Genomic DNA, 22,162 nt, shown 5'->3' on the forward strand with positions numbered 1-22,162 from the left:
AGGCAATGCATAGCACTTGCACTGACACAGTAGGGACCCAGGGAATGACACCTCTCTCTGACTCGCACATACAGTAAAAGGGATACCAAACATGACACTACTTGTGCTCAACCATGTATAGGGAGTGTACTATGTGCATCTGACTTAGGCAGCCCTCCAGCACCATCAGCAAGTCTGGCACACCCTCAAGGTAAGTCAATCAACCTACCAATTGCCAAATGGAGTAGAATGTGTTGTTACCTGTAGCTATGGTATGGATGTGAGCATGCAAGGGAATTGGGTGGCTGAATGTTATGGCAACAAACAGTAGACACCCATAGTGGCACCCTGACATCTATAGCACATACTGGAGTCACCATAGTAGCCAGTACTACACAGGGTGACAAAACCCACTGCAGGAAATGTGCTTAGTGGCATGTGTGCCCATATGACCCACACATGCCCGTCAGGACGGTTCACATACCCAACAACAGTCTCAGCCAGCAGGGCAGGTGTAGACAAACCCAAACACAGTCTGTTTTATGGCCCCAGAATGATGGCTATGGTTAACCCCCCCCCCCAGGCCTACACAGACAGACCACAGCAGGGCAGGCAGTGGGATGTTAGTTCTGAAGGGTAGGAAGTCAGACAATAATATGTAGGGCAACCAAAGCCACAATCTGTAGTATGCTGGTATGCCTCTAGTCAGCATGATAGTTAGCAATACAGAATGAAATGGAGTACATGACATACCAATATAGTCATAGCAAATGTGTACAAGTGTCACATGTGCCCCCCACATCCTACATAGTAATGTAATAACAGTCAGGTGTGCCCCCCCACTCATGTGTAGAAATGTAGAGACAGTCATGTGTGCCCCCCCCACTATGCAGAAATGTAGTAACAGTCAAAGCCAAATGATTGATGGATACCCTGCAGAGACAGCATGCTACCTGTTAGTGTACAACACAAAGGTCAGCACTGCAGCACAAACTACTTGGACACAATCCACACATTCAGTACAGATGGCCATACTGGACATGCTCACACACTTAGAGAAATTAAGGCAATGTCAGTCAACCACATACTGAAAGGTCATACTGGGCATGCTCACACATGTAAACACATGGAGGCCATGACTGCAAACCCCAGTGGACAAGACATATCTGGAGTTGCAGTTGTTCAGTTGTTAGTGCAGACACTCATCAATATGCACCACTCATGCCTTGCACATACAGTGGTTAGGAATACAGACATATATGTCAGGACAACACACTATAATAAGCCAAAGATAGATGTACATAGATGTGTGGAAGAGGGTGACTGTGACAAGGAGCCATCCAGGCCTGTCCCACCAGCACACAGACAAAGGGCCCCAAACACATGAAGTGCAGATGTCAATAACTATAGATACTAGCCACCAGTTTCTGTCTGCATTACAGACTATGTGGTGCACATGCCAGCTGTGCATCATGACTGTACAAGGAAGTAGTCATCTAGCAGCTGTATACACGTACCTGCAACATATGACCCCGTGTGTGCCTGCATGTGGTGTGTCAACCCATACATGAATGGGTTATGGCCCATGCACACACCACCCTCCCCATAGCCCTAATATGACAAGCCTGCTGAGGTCATCCAATGTGAAATACACCTTTGGGAGAGTTGTAGCCCGGTAATCTCCATGGTGCGTCCCATAGCTGAGTACTGCTGTAGTGTGCTAAACTAGTTAGGTAGGTGTTCTAACCCCAGACTTGGCAACTGTGGGTGTGTGAGTTTGTGTGTGTGTCTGACTGTGTAGAGAGCAATACTTTTTAGGGTACTCAAACTCCTTACAATTCATATACTCAACTTTGGCAAGGCTGCTGATGTCACCCACCTAGAAATACACCTCTGGGAAACTTTGGCAAGGCTGCTGATGTCACCCACCTAGAAATACACCTCTGGGAAAGTTGTAGCCCAGTAAGCAACATAGCATGTCCTGTAACTGTTTACTGCTGTAGTGTGATAAAGTAGTTAGGTAGGAGTTCTAATCCCTGACTTGCCAATTGTGTGTGTGTGTCTGTCTGTCTCTGACTGTGCAAAGAACAATGCTTTTTAGGGTACCCACACGCCTTACAATTCATATACTCAACTTTGGCAAGGCTGCTGATGTCACCCACCTAGAAATACACCTCTGGAAAGGTTGTAGCCTAGTAATCTCTGTAGCGTGTCCTGTAATGGCATACTGTTGTAGTGAGATGTAGAACTGTGGTAGGGTTCCATCCCCACCCATGGCAGTTCTGGATGTTTTGGGTGTGTTTCAATGTGTGTGTATGGAGCAATGCATTATAGGCTAGTCACACACAGTACATTTCAAATGGCCTACTTTGGCAATCCTGATGTCATTCATTGTGAAATACACCTTTGGGGAATAAGTTCCCTAAAAATCCTGTCATGCATCCTATAACAGCTCTATACTGTAGTGTAATATAGACCTCTGTTAGGGGTTTCATACCTCACTCATGTCAGTTGTGGATGTTTTGTGTGTGCATCATGTCTGTTCAGGGAGCACTACATTTTAGGCTATTCACACTCACTACATTGGCAATCCTGCTAATGTCATACAATGTGATATACACCTTTGGGGAAAGAGTACTCCAGTAATCTCCTTGGTGCATACTATAACTGCATAGTGCTATAGTGTAATAAACTAGTTAGATATGGGTTCTACTCCCAGACTTGACAGGTGCATGTGTGTGTGTGTGTGTGTGTGTGTGTGTGTGTGTGTGTGTGTGTGTGTGTGTGTGTGTGTGCTTGTAACATGTATCCTGTGTGGAGGTGGCTGTGAGTGTGTGACACCTGTGGCCAATGTGGAGTGGACTTTGCATATTTCTTATATGGTGGCCCTACTATATATATCACAATGTCCACCATACAGGGATAACAAATGTGAAATAGCTGAGAGGCTGGGGTGCAAAGCCATACCCATACATGTGACATCAAGGCCAGGCAATCACAGTTATCAACCCCAGTATTACCCAGAGCACACTCTCAACCCATGTCTCATACACACACACATGCCTAGGCAACAGCCAATATGTGGAGAGTACACTGCATATTGGCCACTGATAGTAACTATGGGGTTTTAGCTGTGGGCATGGCACCCTGTCCATCTATCAAATATGCATGTACATGCCGACAGTGCACCTTCCCAATGTTCCATAATGGACACCTAAAGCACCTGTGGTGCCATCACATGACCCACAAAGGACATACCATGCCTGACAACATACCCTGTATTGACAGATGCCAGTGACACTAGGAAATGCTGTTAGCATGCTATCAATGTAGGTGCAGGGTAAACTTGCTGCCCATTACCAGTTCCCACCACAGGTGGGCAAGACTGGCACATCTAATGATAATTTGTGTTCACAACATGGGCCAGACACCCCAGGTAGAGTTCCACATGTCACTGTACATGCATGTGGGAGGTGTGCACATCCCAGACACCGTCAATGTCATGCACTAAGGAACACATACATGGCAAGCAATGCACAGCATTGGCCACACACAATAGTCACCCAGGTGACTGGATGGGGGATACAGTACCCACCAGTGTGGGAAAATACAGACACTACAGCCCTGAGCCACAATGCAGACCATCATCATGTGGCCTGATGCCAAGGTATACCCATTGCCTAGCCTTGTACAGCCCTCTGGTACAGTCAACCACCACACACCAGTGCAGACATGCACCCATGCATGTCAGTACTGTCACCCTGTGTGTTTGTGCATGTGTTGGATGGTGCGTATGTTCACATCCACATTCCCTACATCTCCCATGGGCATACTGAAGCATGCCGTCTGATGTCAGACACCTCACCATACTCTTTGCCCATACATCCCCTGTATGACCTGTGTGGTGCATGTGATACCTGCATAGTGATGTGTTGTGTCAATCCCACTACTGATGAGTTGTAATCCTGGCCCTGCCAAGTGTGTCAATGTATGTACGTCCTTGTGAGAGTGTGGCTGTGTTGATGCTGGCACCTGTACATGCGGACAGGCATGTGTATGTCACCTACCATATAGCTAATGTATCCTGTTGCACATGTCAGTCACCATCACATATATGTTCTGAGGGGTCCACAACAGATAACCCATGTGAAGCATCCAATAACTGCATAAAACTGTGATAGCACTACAAAGTCATCAGGGGTTTGATACCCTGTGTTGGTAGATGTCTGACACAAACATGCTTAGGTTTTACTCTCCCACCACTCCCTACCTTGTCTTTGCCTCTGTTTGCTTCTCTCACTCCCTCTCTGGTGGATGTGAAGACCTACACCTGCTTTGCTTGGCAGCAGCATGTGTATTTTAAGTGATGCTCATGATCAGCAGATGGGCTCTGCATAAATTGCAGCCCTCCCCTAGCTGATTGCATGTAGAACAGCTATGGTAACATTTCCATAGCCCCTTGCATGGAAACACACTCCAGTATCTAGGAACACCATGTTGGTGCTGGCCCTTTTCATTCACTGTGAGCAAGAACTAGATCTGTTGTTTGGCAAACAGCATCTCAGATGGATTGAGGATTTACATCTAACAACATACACTGTGGAAACAGGGCAACACACAGGCGGGGGTGTGCCTGACCTGACTACAGACTGTAAGTGCTGCTATACTGCATTCAGAGTGCTGTTGGTTTAACAGCGTGTGTGTGTGTGTGTGTGTGTGTGTGTGTGTGTGTGTGTGTGTGTGTGTGTGTGTGTGTGTGTGTGCGTGTGTGTGGATATGACTGTCCTACATGTCTCAATACCTCCCATGTCAGTTCCATCTTTATGTGAAATCCCCATCTGCAGGGTCATTTGCAGACAGGGCAGTGTGTTGTGTCTTTGATTTCATGTGTTACCAACGGAGCATCTATCTGCAGACTGCAGAAGGTAGTGTTAGAATTGCAGTCTGTCGATGGTGAAAGACGAGACAGTTACTGACTTCTTATTGCTCATAGGACATATGTTGCAACAAACCCTGTTACAACAGTAAATGTATGAGGTTATCACAGCAACATGTCATTATTGGCCCTGTGTATGTGCTTCCAGCCACAACTCTGTCAACCTGTGTACATATGCCGTGCATGAAGTGGTGCATATGTGCTGTACACCATAATTAGTGTCATCATATCTGATAACAAGCCAGTGAGATATCAGACTGCTACACATGTTATGTACAGTAGGGGTTATATTTGATGACATAACCTGGACATTCTGTGGATGTTTGTACAGTACTGAGGTCTGTGTACTTATGGTGAATGTTGGTAGTGTGTGTATTGTTAATATGTACTTTAGCCTGTGTACAGACTGTGGTAGATGTCATTGTTCTAGGTCCTGTCCTATCTGATGTTACATGCTGCTCCACTGTATGGTACCATATTGGCATACATGTTTGTAGGGCCATACACACACACATGTCCCATACCACAGACAGCCATCAGACCAAACTGTGTAGTAGCCCAGTATATGCAGGGTCAGTCTGTGAGTGGCACATATGAGGATGGTGCTGAACAGATAGTCCATATACTGTAATACTATGCTAGCTTAACATATGTGGCTGTGGCTGTGTTCACGTTGGTTGTGGTTATGCACTTTCACACAGGTGTAACTTACCCTGTGCTGTGACATGCCTGTAGAGCCTGCTATATATGCAGGTACATGTCCATTCCCCCATAGGAGATGTAGGCCAGTGTTGAGCCAGTCTGCCTGTAGCCTGCACAGTTCATTGTTACATGCCTAGCAGCTTAGTGTACTTACCCAGTGAGATGTCATGTATGTCAGACAGAGCAGTGGGATGCTGTACAAATGTATGTCAATATCTAGTGGGTAGTATGTGGCCATGGCACCCCTCTACCAGCGGTTATTATGTGTCAGGCCAAACAGGGGTGTGTGAATGCATAGTAAAACCAGGAACCAATACCTCCAAAAAACAAAACGTAGGAAGAAGGCACAACAGCCGAAGTAGAGATGCTGTATAGTAAATAGTATTGCTGCCACACTTCAACAGAAAATCCAAGGCCCATAAATGCTCCAAACAAAATTTATTGAAGTAGGTATAATACAAATAAAATGCGTCGACCTAGGTTTTAGATCCGTCTACGGACTTCTTCAGAACAACAAATACTGCATAAGAAGCTCTTAAGTATCTTCCACATTATTAATTAATGAGCCCATTAACCAATCAACTGCACATAAAGAAATTTTTAAAAAAAACATTTTTTTAAAAAACATTTTAAAAAAACCACAACAAAACGAAAAGGCAGCTAATGCACATAATATGTAAAACTGTCAAATAATGTAACTCCACTTAACAATAAGAATATGCTTATTTTAACTAAATATATTTACATTATGTAAATATGTAAATAAATAAAATTCCCTTAAATCTAAAGATGGATTAATATATAAAAATTATGTAAAATATTATGAATATGTAATACGTGTGCTACTGAAATTAATTCTATGGTACAAAGTGACCATAATAAGATGAGTATATGTGTGGTGAAATGTAGTGATCTAATACACAATAAATATCTAAACCAATTCCGTGCAAAATTATTTATATATCTAAAATAAAGGAGTAAGTTATAATATATGTATATATATATAAAAGACAAAATATATATATATGTTATTCAAAAATTGATATGGGGATACTAAACAGATGCTAACCATGAATAATTACAGGTGAATAAAAATTGTAATGTATGATATATGTTAAATATATATACATGTACCAAATTATGTACAAATAAATATGATAAATATGAAATAGTAGAAATGTAATAAATATATATATATATGTGAAATGTAAATATATATAAAAAAACTATATATAAATATATAAATAAAAAATATATATAAATATATAAATATATAAATATAAAATCTATAAATATAAAATATATGTATATATATATATATATATATAAAAAAGGGTGTGTCCAATATTAAACTTGTTTACCATGGAAAAGTCCCACACATGTATGTGTATATATACACCTACTTTACATGTGTGGACGACACTTTAATAAATAGTGTACGTAGTAGAAATAAACATATATTCCAAATCAGAACTATGTTAGTGACCCTTAATATTATTTAACCATAAAATAGGCTTGATGCTAATATATTCATTAAGTCCAGGATATTGATGAGCATTAAGTAATATCTGCATCCTCAATTCTAACATATCTAAATTGTATTTAGTTATTTTGCCCTGTAAATCCATGTTCTGATGTGAAACACCAAAAAACTTAAAATAGTGATTTTCATATTGATTTATGTGTCTGGCAAGAGCATTTGTTGATTTGTTGTTTTTAATGTCCAGTAGATGTTCTTTGACCCTGTCCCTCAGGTGCCTACTGGTTTTGCCAACATAAAACCCTTCACACTGTTGGCAAACAGCGATATAAACAACATTAGTGGTATAACAGTTTATATGCTGGCTAATTTTAATGTTGTGATTATTGACTGTCACAACTGTATCAGTGTTGATCAAATGTTTACAAGTTGAACACCTACCGCATTTAAAATTACCCATGGGTTTGTGAGAAATATTATCAATTTTGACATTCAAGCTTTCAAACAAATCCTTAAATGAAGTGTCCTTCCTAAATACATGTGTTACACACCCTTTAAAAATTTCCCCCGGTGACTTGTCTGTACTTATAAATTTCCAATTCTTATTAATAATATTTTTAATTCTTGAGGAAATATCATTAAATGTAGTGATGTACAAAGGAATGTTATTGCAAATAAATTTTCCAGCGTCAACAAGTTGACTTTTGTGACTATTACTAAATACCACCTCATTAGTGTTTAATAAGGCCTTGTAAAAACCATTATGCCTTTTGCCTCACACTTCTTTAGCTATGCTGCTGCAAAAATCATGAATCAAGAATGGTTAGTGAGGAGGTGGATTTTGAACACGAAATAAAATTTATTATTAGTTTATTTCTGAATAGAGGGTACCCGAATGATCTTTGCAGCAGCATAGCTAAAGAAGTGAGAGGCAAAAGGCATAATGGTTTTTACAAGGCCTTATTAAACACTAATGAGGTGGTATTTAGTAATAGTCACAAAAGTCAACTTGTTGACGCTGGAAAATTTATTTGCAATAACATTCCTTTGTACATCACTACATTTAATGATATTTCCTCAAGAATTAAAAATATTATTAATAAGAATTGGAAATTTATAAGTACAGACAAGTCACTGGGGGAAATTTTTAAAGGGTGTGTAACACATGTATTTAGGAAGGACACTTCATTTAAGGATTTGTTTGAAAGCTTGAATGTCAAAATTGATAATATTTCTCACAAACCCATGGGTAATTTTAAATGCGGTAGGTGTTCAACTTGTAAACATTTGATCAACACTGATACAGTTGTGACAGTCAATAATCACAACATTAAAATTAGCCAGCATATAAACTGTTATACCACTAATGTTGTTTATATCGCTGTTTCCCAACAGTGTGAAGGGTTTTATGTTGGCAAAACCAGTAGGCACCTGAGGGACAGGGTCAAAGAACATCTACTGGACATTAAAAACAACAAATCAACAAATGCTCTAGCCAGACATATAAATCAATATGAGAATCATTATTTTAAGTTTTTTGGTGTTTCACATCAGAACATGGATTTACAGGGCAAAATAACTAAATATAATTTAGATATTTTAGAATTGAGGATGCAGATATTACTTAATGCTCACCAATATCCTGGACTTAATGAATATATTAGCATCAAGCCTATTTTATGGTTAAATAATATTAAGGGTCACTAACATAGTTCTGTTTTGGAATATATGTTTATTTCTATTATGTACACTATTTATTAAAAGGGTCCGCAGCACACATGTAAAGTAGGTGTATATATACACATACATGTGTGGGACTTTTCCATGGTAAACAAGTTTAATATTGGACACACCCTTTTTTATATATATATATATATATATATATATATATACATATATTTTATATTTATAGATTTTATATTTATATATTTATATATTTATATATATTTTTTATTTATATATTTATATATAGTTTTTTTATATATATTTACATTTCACATATATATATATATTTATTACATTTCTACTATTTCATATTTATCATATTTATTTGTACATAATTTGGTACATGTATATATATTTAACATATATCATACATTACAATTTTTATTCACCTGTAATTATTCATGGTTAGCATCTGTTTAGTATCCCCATATCAATTTTTGAATAACATATATATATTTTGTCTTTTATATATATATATATACATATATTATAACTTACTCCTTTATTTTAGATATATAAATAATTTTGCACGAAATTGGTTTAGATATTTATTGTGTATTAGATCACTACATTTCACCATACATATACTCATCTTATTATGGTCACTTTGTACCATAGAATTAATTTCAGTAGCACACGTATTACATATTCATAATATTTTACATAATTTTTATATATTAATCCATCTTTAGATTTAAGGGAATTTTATTTATTTACATATTTACATAATGTAAATATATTTAGTTAAAATAAGCATATTCTTATTGTTAAGTGGAGTTACATTATTTGACAGTTTTACATATTATGTGCATTAGCTGCCTTTTCGTTTTGTTGTGGTTTTTTAAAATGTTTTTTAAAAAAATGTTTTTTTTTTTAATTTCTTTATGTGCAGTTGATTGGTTAATGGGCTCATTAATTAATAATGTGGAAGATACTTAAGAGCTTCTTATGCAGTATTTGTTGTTCTGAAGAAGTCCGTGTAGACGGACGAAACCTAGGTCGACGCATTTTATTTGTATTATACCTACTTCAATAAATTTTGTTTGGAGCGTTTATGGGCCTTGGGTTTTCTGTTGAAGTGTGGCAGCAATACTATTTACTATACAGCATCTCTACTTCGGCTGTTGTGCCTTCTTCCTACGTTTTGTTTTTTGTGTGAATGCATAACCTATGGTGGCAAATGTATTCCAGTCATTATGTGTTATACCCATCTACATGGCTGTCTACATCCATATTGTCAGGCATGGTACACATGTTTAGCACTAAGGGGTTATCTGTATACCTCTGGACTGTACAGAGTGTGTTGGAATGTCTACATATATTGGCCAATATCTCTGCTGCAGTCCACAGAGGCATTACATGCTAGCAGCGGTACTTTACTATGATGTCCTTAGGATGTCTGTCAGTAGCCAATGGCACACGTTATAAGCAGATGTGACCTCCAACACACACCATGTCTCTGAAGACAATCCCAATGACAGTAGCAATAGTCTACTAATATACCTGCTATACATACATGACAACCCCTTGCATTACAACTGTGGGACTATAGAGGCTGGGGTAGGGCTACACTCCATGTCCAAGACATATAGTGGAAATATATGTACATACTATTATCCAGTTAGCTATATATATATATATATATATATAATTAGACATGTATGTACATATTATTATCCAGTTAGCCATATATATATATATATATATATATATATATATATATATATATATATATGATTAGACATGCGTAGTACTTCCAATCACCAATGTCATGGCAACCACATACTCTGAACCCCTACATCATGTAGGTGTGGTCCCTGTACAGTGCCTATGTGATGGACATCCTTCCTGTGTGTTGGCATCAGTGTTACAGACAGCAGGTAGCAATACCTCTTACAGGAGACCCGGCACACTCAGGAAAACTACATATTTGTAGGAGGCTCAGGAACTACAGACAGAGTGTGAGTAGAGTTGTGTTATGCTTTGTATAGTGCTGGTGTTACAGGGTGTGTGTGTACATACTACTTTACCTTGGAATGCAGTCTGTCTGCATAGCTCTCAACTGTGGGCCTATCCTCTTGGTGGACAGAGGTGTGCCTATCATGTGTTGTCTGTCCACCACACAGATCCTGTGCCAGATATTTCACTGACAGTGTGTGTATTGAGTGCTATCAGTGCATGGCTACATCCATTTCTGTTTGTAACCTCAATTCCCTGACTAAGGGTATGTTGCAGACTATCCTGTAACACCAGCAACTTGCTTAGTGTATGGCAACAGTTCTCCACATTTGTGCCTGTGTTCCAGCCTCTGTCCTCCACCTACATATCAAGCTTTTCACATATGACATGCTGTTGGGGGTTGTTCCGTAGTGATCTGTGAGTATATCACATGGCCATTGCTGCCATCAGTCCACTGCTGTTGTTTCCCCCACACATAGGGTGGGGCTAAGGCCATATATGTGTGGGCGTCACCTACACAATACATGTGTGCTCTAATGCATTTCAGAGGCCAGTGTATGTAACAGTGGTATATGGCCCTGTATTATTGAGTCTGGGGAGGGCAGCATAAATGAACTAGGCTGTTAAAATATGTGGGGGTATCGGGGTGAGCTGCCTTAAGGTATCTGGATGTACAGTACCGTATACTTCACCTATATTTACATTACTTACATATATTGGGTTAATGCAAGCCTAGTGCCTCCTGCCAAACAGACTGCTCTCTTTGTCAATGTGCATGTGATGGTGTCAGTTATGCCTTGTTATGTAACAGTTACAACCCATTTGGTCACATGATGTCTTTACCAACTAGTGATTTTGTACAGAGTGTAGATAGAGGCTGCTGAACTATACACCTGCATTACATACTGTTGATCGTTTGGTATTCTGTGGCCCAGTCTGTCCTCACTATTGTACAATTTGAAGGGCTTGGCCTAGACAGCAACAGTTGTGAACCTATCCAGACTACTGTACTAGTATAACTGTTTCACAGTTGCATTCCTCTGTTTATATGGATGTCAGTGTCTGAACAGTTATATGACATGGCATATAGAACTGTAATAGTACAGAGTGAAAGGTATTCCATTTCTGCAAACCTGTGTGTGGTGTTTTCCCTATGACCTCTCTGTGGGAATACGTTGCAGGCAACGATTGTTATTTGTATGGTTGGCCCATACAGTGTCCAGTTGTTCAGGTGTTAACTGTAGGCATAGTGGTTGTTCCATATTGTGTGCACCTTCCACATATGTATCTTACTGTACATATATCTGCATGTGTATGTGTAGTCATGTGTATATCCATATCTATGTGTGTGTATATATATATATATATATATATATATATATATATATATATATATACATATGTATATATGTATTTGCATATCTGTGTCTGTGTACCTGTATCCTGGGAATGTTGATGGCTTCCACATTTTATCTTTCCTATGGGAGGCAGACTGTACTGCATGATATGTTACCAATACCAGCCTGACATCATACAGGTGGGATGTAGTACTGTTAACATCTTGTGCCCATGTCATGTCAGGTCCTAGTTATGGGATCTGCAGCACTTGGTAGTGTATTGCAGGTGGACGTGTTTGGCTGTGGTTCATAGGTTCATAGGTTGGTACTAGGCTATCAGCCCTAGGGCCTATACAAGCCAGGGTTGGGAGGGTGGCCTAATGGTTAAGGTGTTTGCCTTACAAGCACAAGGTGCAGGGTTTGAGTCTCACAAGGAATTATTGGCTAGGCTTAAAATGGCTCACAAGGGCAGTTAGCTTAATACTAATCTATGAACCTATGAACCTAAGCCTAGCCATAACAATTCCTTGGCTATTTCTTCCCACATTATTTACTTTCCTGGACCCCTGTCTAGCAGGGTGACTGACGTGATCCCTGGGGTGAATTTTCTCCCATCCAAACGTCAAGGTTCCTCTTGAAGTGGTCCAAAGAGGCACTCTGCTTGACATGTATGGGCAATCTATTCCAGAGTCTGGGGAGTCTCTGGGTCAGGAACCTATCCCTCCAGCATGTTTTGTTTATTGTGATGACAAGGTTTAGATCCCTGGAGCGTGTAGCTCTGAGGGATTGGGATTTCTTTAAGTGTAGCATGTCCAACAGCTCTGGGTTTGACATGGCCTTGTATGTTAAGCAGAGATCGCCTCTGAGTAGACGATATGCGACAGAGTATAGCTGGAGTTTTTTAAGGCGGTCAGCGTAGGGCATCTGCTTTAGGCCTGTGATTCTTTTAGTGAGGTATTTCTTGGGGGGGATGCCTATTGGTACAAGACGTATAGTGTGTGGGGACTCTCAACTCCATCAACGGTGCATGCGGACATATGTGTGTTTGTTAATCTGCCATTGCTATCTACAGATGTATGGCCATATATACCGATATAGATATATATATCTGATTACATATATATAACTAGGTCCGTATATACCTACATAGATGTATATCTGCATACACATATGTATCTTGCTGTGTATATGTAGACATATAGGTGTAGACACATATATGTGTCGATGTAGGCATTTGCATGTATATATGTTCATATATATTAATATATGTATACAGTTATAGAAATTTATATATATATAGATACATATATAGATAAGTTGTATCTGTTTAGATATTAATATATTTACACACACATACGTCTAGATGTTGGTATACATTCTCTGTACTGTTGCATAACTGGACTGGATGATATGTTTCTGAAAACATCAGGTTTATTTGTATCAGGCATGGCTTAGTGGTAAATCACTTTGTCTATGGTGTGTCTATGGTGTGCAGGGTCCTGGGCTTGAGCTTTGCAGGAGCTGTTTATTTTGTTGCAGGGCAGAACACGGCCCATTGGATATAGAGTGATTAAGGAACTTCTGAGCAGTTGTAAGCGGGTTTGAATGGGGGTAAGCATTGCCTACACAGATTAAGTAAGACACTGTAACCGGAAGTTAGCAGTGCTTAGCTCCACGCAAACCCACTTACAACTGCTTTAAATTGCCTTAATCAGGCTGTATCCAATGGGCTATGTTCTGCCCAGCAACAAAATAAACAGCTCCTGCAAGGCTCAAACCCAGGATGCTGCACACCATAGACAAAGTGATTTACCACTAAGCCATGAAGATATTCATAATAATGATGTTTTCACAAACATATCATCCAGCCCTGGTATTCAACACTACAGAGAATGTATTTCAACATGTAGATGTATGTGTGTGTGCATATATATTAATATCTAAATGGATATAACATATCTATATATGTACATATAGATATAGAAATATATATATATATATATATATATATATATATATATATATATATATATATATATATAAACATATATACATAGATATGCACACATCTATAGATATATATGTCTACATCCATATTTCCACATATATACAGCAATATATATATATATATATATATATATATATATATATATATATATATATATATACAGACATACATCTGTAGATAAAATTGGGAACATAACAAAAACATATATGTCCACATGCACCATTAATGGGTTTGAGAGGCCCAAACAACATACATCTAGCACGAATAGGTATCCTCCCCCACAGCCAAACACGCCTGGCCTGCAATACACTATCAACTGTTAAAGATCCCATAACCAGGACCTTACACAACAAGGGCACTAGATGTTAACAGTACTCCGTTCCAATCTGTATGATGTCAGACTGGCATCAGTAACATATCATGCAGTACAGTCAAGTGAAGTCTCATGCTTGGGGGAACCCCCTGGGCAGGCTCAGTAAGTAGCTGGGATCCCTCATATGATCCAACAGGCCTACACCTAACAATGGAGTCACCAGTGTTGCCAAGGACAACCACAAAGCAGTGTATAGCTAAACCAGGAATCTCAATGGCAATACTCACATCTGCTCTGAGTTACAGCACAATGGCAGTATTAGATAGAAGCAACTGATAATGCCAACATCCAGGCAGATGGGTTCATTGCACACATGACCCCCTCTCACCCCATAAATGGCCCATCTGTACACCAGACTGATGCAAGGTTACTGTAATTACGGACGCACAGGTAAGACCCACACTCTCCAGAGCCAGTAACACAGAATCCATGGGACCAGAAACCAACACAGGCTGCATTCTACACATACTACAGAACAAACCGGCACCCTACATAAATGCTGTGTTCAATCATAGACTCAGCTCAGGGTTTCTGCCTACTGAATGGCACACAGCAACAGTCATCCACTTCCACAAAGGGTGTTCCATCATGTCAGCTGGAAACTACCAACCAGTAGCCTGATGAGCCTGATCTGCAGGGACATGGAACATATCAACACTGAACTCATGGCCAATGTCACCGGTAATCTTAAAACCCTGGACTCCACCAATGTTGGGTTTGTCAAAGGCAGAGAATGCCACCTAAACCTGGTATACCTCATTGAAGCAGTCATGAAACTTGCAGCTGAGGGTTAGGAGGTTCACACAGCCTATGTAGATCATAGCAGGCTTTTCTACACCATCCCACATGTAGGAATGTGTGTGCAGATGTTAAGGGATCTACCTCCATTCACAGAATGTTTCCCCCACGACAGCTTGGCAAATGCTAACATTCCACAGGTGCCATCCCGTGGACATACATTCCTTCACAGGTCGTAGATGTGTTAATGGCCTCCTCCACACTGTAGAGGTGTGCAGCAATACTGGGTTGCTATAACTCACTGGTTGTGGCTGTTGTGGACACATCCACCATCATTGCAGTTACTGTTGCATCTATCCCCCCCACATAGCTGTCTGTAATACTGTACAGTGTATGTTATCAGGTTGAGTAATTGTTGTTTACACCATTCACAGTAGTAGAGTGCCTCACACCCTCCTAAGGGTAGGGCTATGCCACCAGCAGTGGCACACCCATGTTACTGAGGTGAGGGTCACAGTAGAGTGGAGAAAGGGACATACACCCTGCTGTTAGCATTTTCAATGTTATTCAAATAGCAGACCATATATATACCAATGTGTGGTTGTGCCTATCCTGCCTTGGTGGGATTACATGGGCAACAGATGTGCTACCTACACAGGGACATACCTCCATGTGTACAGTCTTGTATTTGTACTGCATCCAAACCAAAAGCTCTGTTTGTTGCACCCAGCCATGTCATGTGTACCACCCACTACACTTACCGGTGTCCACTGTTCAAGGCCTGCTGACACCACTACACCCATCAGCCATGTGGCACATGGACAACCACAACACAATCAGAATAGATACTGGTGAAAACAATGCAGCATTATTAATAACAGCTATAATGTATCATGGCTGCACAGCTACACATTCCAGGATGTTAGCATTTCACTTTACTGCTGACAACATGCTACACAGTATTCCATTGCTACACTGTTGTACAGTCATCCTGTGTATCAGAACCATGTTAGCCTGTCCCTGCATCGATGTTACGGATGACAGGATGTGGCACAAGTATCATCATATGCACAGGATGTGTTGTTAGTTTACCGGAGGCCTAGGCTGAGCCATTCAGTTGACAATGTGTGTTTGTTTTTGTGAGAAGGCTCAATTGTGATATTGTGTGTGCAGGTATGTGGTTGGGGTTTGTTGTTGATGTGTGTGTGCCTGCATGTGCATAGTTCTACCATGTGGTTGCCCTATACGAGGATTTGAGAGACAGCTGCAGACTGTACCTGGCAGGGTTTGCAGTTCACCATCTCTGGCCACAGACACAGGAACTGTGCCTGGCAGGGGTGCCACAGGCACTATCAGGTACAAGACCAGTTAGGGTACTGTCCCCCGAGGTTGACAAATGTCCACTGGATCCAGGTCTCCACTGGGGCTGGCCAGGGCCACGTGCACATGGCCTGCTATGACTGTCTGTGGACAGCACCCCCCTGCAGTGCTGGGACTGATACTGCCACTACAGGAGTGTCTGTGACTGGTGGGATGTCCACGGCGACCTCCAGCTGCTGATGTTGCTGGCATACATCCATGTGGCCGTCGCAACCCTCCTGCCCTGCCCTGATGCATGGACATGACATTGTTGATGAGATCCAATGTCTCACCCCACCGTCTATCCATGACCTCAGTGAAATTATGAATGGCACCTACTAGATCACAGATGCTGTCATTTACAGAGGTCTGATAAGCCCTCTGTGCCCTTAGACCCTGTCTGATGTACCATTCCATTCGTACCTGTGCCTCCATGACAGCCTGTAACATGCGTGTGGTAGATATATATGTGGCACGTTTGCCAGGGGCATGATGACCAGCAGTGCTCCAACGAGCACCCCTGAACATCTGCCTATGTGGTAACCTGCCGGACATCCAGCTATGGCTGCTGTGTCCTGACACACATGCCATGTATACCACACTGTCCTGGCCAATGCCAACCGTAGAATGTCCCTCAGCTAAGGCCAACGGCGATGAGGTATGTAGAGGCAGTATGACTGTGTGCGTGGATGGGGTGGATACTTGTGAGATGTCAATTAGTGGCCCAGCTTCAACCCCTGACAACCCTGCCTGTGCCTCAACACACCTATTCTCATGGTCACTGTCTGTATCAGTGACATCAGATTCCCTGTGGGAGGGACCCAGCCCCACCACGCCACCTGTGAGGGGAAAACAGGAAATGGACTTTAAGACCTGTACATCACCGCTTAAAAGTACATACACAAACACACACACACACACACACACACACACACACACACACACACACACACACACACACACACACACACACACACACACACACACACACATGCACACACATGCTCACGTGCACAGACATGCACACACCCTGGAATTGCAACACAATAATGGATTTTACGTGTGTACAGACAAAGTCCCTACTTAATTGTCTGTACTCCCTCATCCAGCATCAGACTTGAATAATTACAATAACTGATGCCAATCACTCAGGTATAATTAATCTAATAGCTCAGACGTGATCACAACACATGACCTGTTACTCCATTACCTCTTTCCCTTGTTTGGGGTCTGTTTTGTCCAGGACACGCTATTGTCATCTGGGTAACACCCTGGTGTGGTCCACATGTGTTGAGAATGGCTGCCATTTGTTATTGGCTACTGCAGTCAGTCAATGATGTCACATACAGGGGTGGCATACGTAACTGTTGTTCAATAGCTGCATGATCTGTTGCACTAACTATTGTCTATGTAGAGTACATTACAATATGGAAACACTCTGGTATAGTCTAATGATTCCCCACTGCATCCGTACTGCTGCATACATGGGTTTACCTTCACATTTCTGCTGTTTGCAGTTAAACCGGTATCCCTGATGTGTAGTATTGCCTCCTTATGCATCTTTTCGGCTGTGGACACTCATATACTATCAGCTGTCCTGCAATCACAGTTCAGACATGTCTTCCTGGTGTCTATTATGTCTGTCCATGTCCACCTACTGCATGACTCCTAAGAGAAGCTGGCAGGTATGAATGACACTACACACATACACACATACACACACACACACACACACACACACACACACACACACACACACACACACACTCACACACACACACACACACACACACACATACACATGCACACACATGCTCACGTGCACAGACATGCACACACCCTGGAATTGCAACACAATAATGGATTTTACGTGTGTATAGACAAAGTCCCTACTTAATTGTCTGTAGTCCCTCATCCAGCATCAGACTTGAATAATTACAATAACTGATGCCAATCACTCAGGTATAATTAATCTAATAGCTCAGACGTGATCACAACACATGACCTGTTACTCCATTACCTCTTTCCCTTGTTTGGGGTCTGTTTTGTCCAGGACACGCTATTGTCATCTGGGTAACACCCTGGTGTGGTCCACATGTGTTGAGAATGGCTGCCATTTGTTATTGGCTACTGCAGTCAGTCAATGATGTCACATACAGGGGTGGCATACGTAACTGTTGTTCAATAGCTGCATGATCTGTTGCACTAACTATTGTCTATGTAGAGTACATTACAATATGGAAACACTCTGGTATAGTCTAATGATTCCCCACTGCATCCGTACTGCTGCATACATGGGTTTACCTTCACATTTCTGCTGTTTGCAGTTAAACCGGTATCCCTGATGTGTAGTATTGCCTCCTTATGCATCTTTTCGGCTGTGGACACTCATATACTATCGGCTGTCCTGCAATCACAGTTCAGAAATGTCTTCCTGGTGTCTAGTATGTCTGTCCATGTCCATCTACTGCCTGACTCCTAAGAGAAGCTGGCAGGTATGAATGACACTACACACATACACACATACACACACACACACACACACACACACACACACTAACACATGTGCAGACATGGACACACACACATACACACACACACACACAGTTGGCATACATGACAATCCATACACTCCACCAGAAAGCACCTAGAGACAACTCCAGCACCCCCTAACACACACAATAGCAGGTGATGGTCCACTAAATTATCATACACAGACTTGTAATTACACACATGACAGCATGCAGGACATGTGGTGCTCAACAGCATGCAGTGCAACTGTAGTTGATCCTTGTTACCAACATTATACATGGCTGTGATGCATGGCTTCTGTGAGTAGGTCATGGCCCTCCCCCTGGAACACACTGCACCCATGTCCACAGCATTGCTGTGCATCTGTGCAGCACCCTGGCATGTACTGTACACCATAGCTCACATGTGTACACACCATTGCAGGATGTGTATCTGTGTGTCAGTTATATTTCCTCTGCTGCTCACAGCCTCTGTACATTTGTGGATTATATGTGGACACATGCGGTTTGTGAATGCCTGATGTGTATTCACAGATGCCGTCATCAGTGGTGCATGTATGAGTGATAGAATACCATTAGACTGACAACCGACACACTTTACTGTATCTATGGTGAGTGTACAGACCATTATTGACATGGCACCCTCTTCTCTGGCATGCCATGGTGCAGCACTACTGTATATGTCAACACTACACATATCTGATATGTGACATATGACCTAGACAGTCAATTGCATTATGAGCCATATGTGTTAGTTGTGCAGATGCTGCTTGGGATGCATATTGTTTGTGGGTGCATATGTGTGCACACACATATCATGATGGTGTGTAGCAACAACTGCTATGTGTACTACTGTGGTCACAATACCTGGCAGGGGTATAGTAGCATGGACCATCATCATGAGCCAGTAGTTGGTCAGTCAGCCCTGCAAATATTCCCCAAACCTGCATGTTTGCATGCTAAACATGAGCACAGCCTTTGGAGGTCACACAGTACAATCACTAGTGCCGTGGAGTCAGAGTTATGTCTGCCACACTTCATGACTTTGACTGTGTGCAGATATAGCCATTGTTAATTGGTTTGTCTCTCCCCTCCAGTGCACTGTTGTGTTTCAGGATGACACACCCCCACCATCTCCTGCCACATTGCAAATGCTCAACATCTGTGGCCTACACATGTGTGTCATATTGCAGTATCCCAAACTAGGAACACCATGTGTACTGGCATATTCCCTGCCAATGCATGGCAAACATGCAGGTATACAGTGGCACCAGCAAGGTACAGATGGGGATGTCATCTCTGAGTTGGGGTGAGGTGTGGATTGTGCAGCACATATATCATAACTGCAACTTTCTGTACTTCCCCAACATAGTGCTGGTACATCAGAACACATTGCAACACATGGCTTTGGCAATGTCCCACCATTATGCAGGACATATCTGTAATGAGCCCTGGCTAATGTTGTCTGTGGTACACATAGGTTCATAGGTGAGTACTAGTCTATTGGTCCCGGGGCTTACATAAGCCTAGCCACAGGGGTTCCCAGGCATGCACCACCCAATAATGTTATTCCCCTGTGCCCCTGTCAGGCTGTGGCACAGACATACTACCCAGGGTGAATTCCCCATTTCTCATCCAGTTGTCAAGTGTTTTTGTAAAGAGGGCTAATGAGTAGCATTGCCTGACATGAATGGGATGTCTGTTCCAGAGTGTGGAAATTCCCCAGGACAGGACCCTATCCCTCCAGTATGTTCTGTTTAATGTGTTGATGAGGTTTAGGACCCTGGAGCATGTGTTTGTAGAGGGATTGGGATTTCCTTATGTGTAGCATGCTCAACTGCTCTGTGTATGACATAGCTGTGTTAGGCAGATGTCACCTGTGCCTGGGAAATGTGCACTGGAGTGTAGCCACAGTTGTCTGAGATGATCTGTGTATTGCATGTGTTTGAGGCTGGTAATCCCATTAGTGAGGTGTGTGCTTTGTCAGTGAACATGTACAGCATGCATTATGGGTAGGTGTGTTAGATGTGTACATGGCCTAAACCTTAGCTATGACATGCACAGTGTATTGCCAAACATGACCTTAAACCATACTCACTGGCATCAGGCCGTTGCCATGTTGGTATCCCAGAGGGACCTACATTGGGATGAGACAGAGATGATGTCAGTGAATACAGCTGTGACATTGCTACAGGGTGGGTGCAATATTACAGTAAAACAACAGTTGAAGTCCACAATACTACATATTATGCACAACTGATTATCAGTACTACACAGCAACAGACTCTATGTCTCACATATGCATGAACTAACTGTACAGATGCATATGCAACAGTGGTCTGCTGATATGCCCTGGGACCTTACCTGCATGCTTCATGTTTGGTGTGTGGGGTAGCACCCACCTCCATGATTGTATAGGTCTGTAGCTCTTGTGGGTGGGCAGGTCCCACCAGGCTGATGAGCAGCTCCTCGGCTCTGGTGGGGGGGATAGATGTTATGAACCCCGCTGTTGCGAGGTGGTCACCCCGCACGGCAGCGGCACAGCGACATACAATACATACACTACAATGATGATGGACCTGCTCATAAGTAAGGCTGTACATGCCGACATCTTTTACCCTGTGGACTACATCATTCCACATGGCAGTGTGCACATGCTGATCATGGCTTGTCCTGGAGAAGAGCAGCTGATAGCGCTGGATGAGGCTGTTGATTATGATGTCACCCTCAGTGGCACTGTAGGCAGGATTCCTTGGATGTGCCATTGTCCTTGAAAGACATAAAGATGGAAATATGTCTGAGCAACTCATATGGTATGGCTACCATAATACAATACACATATCAGTCTCCCACCACCATATCAGCTCCAACTAAATGTTCATACAACGCAAGTGGTATGACTCCAGTTTATCTACCATTGGGACATATATTGTATTGTACCAGACGTTCTGCTATGTGTTTGTAGACATGCTCCCTGTGGGGACACTAGAATTGCTGGACTGTTATGGAATATTTCACCTACATGCCATTGTCAC

At 41.7% G+C, this 22,162-nt stretch overlaps 1 protein-coding gene across 1 annotated transcript in view; it reads right to left on the bottom strand.

The window, feature by feature from the left end:
• Window positions 1-21,892, bottom strand: part of LOC122805937 (vomeronasal type-2 receptor 1-like) — a 167,613-nt gene extending 145,721 nt beyond the window's left edge. The window contains exon 1 of the mRNA XM_044076181.1: window positions 21,729-21,892. Coding sequence (XP_043932116.1) covers window positions 21,729-21,892 — 164 coding nt within the window. The remainder of the gene's footprint in view (window positions 1-21,728) is intronic.
• Window positions 21,893-22,162: the final 270 nt, after the last annotated feature.

This window comes from Protopterus annectens, chromosome 7.part0 (genome assembly GCF_019279795.1).
Source record: "Protopterus annectens isolate FY-2018-M chromosome 7.part0, PAN1.0, whole genome shotgun sequence".
In the NCBI taxonomy this organism is placed as follows: domain Eukaryota; kingdom Metazoa; phylum Chordata; order Ceratodontiformes; family Protopteridae; genus Protopterus; species Protopterus annectens.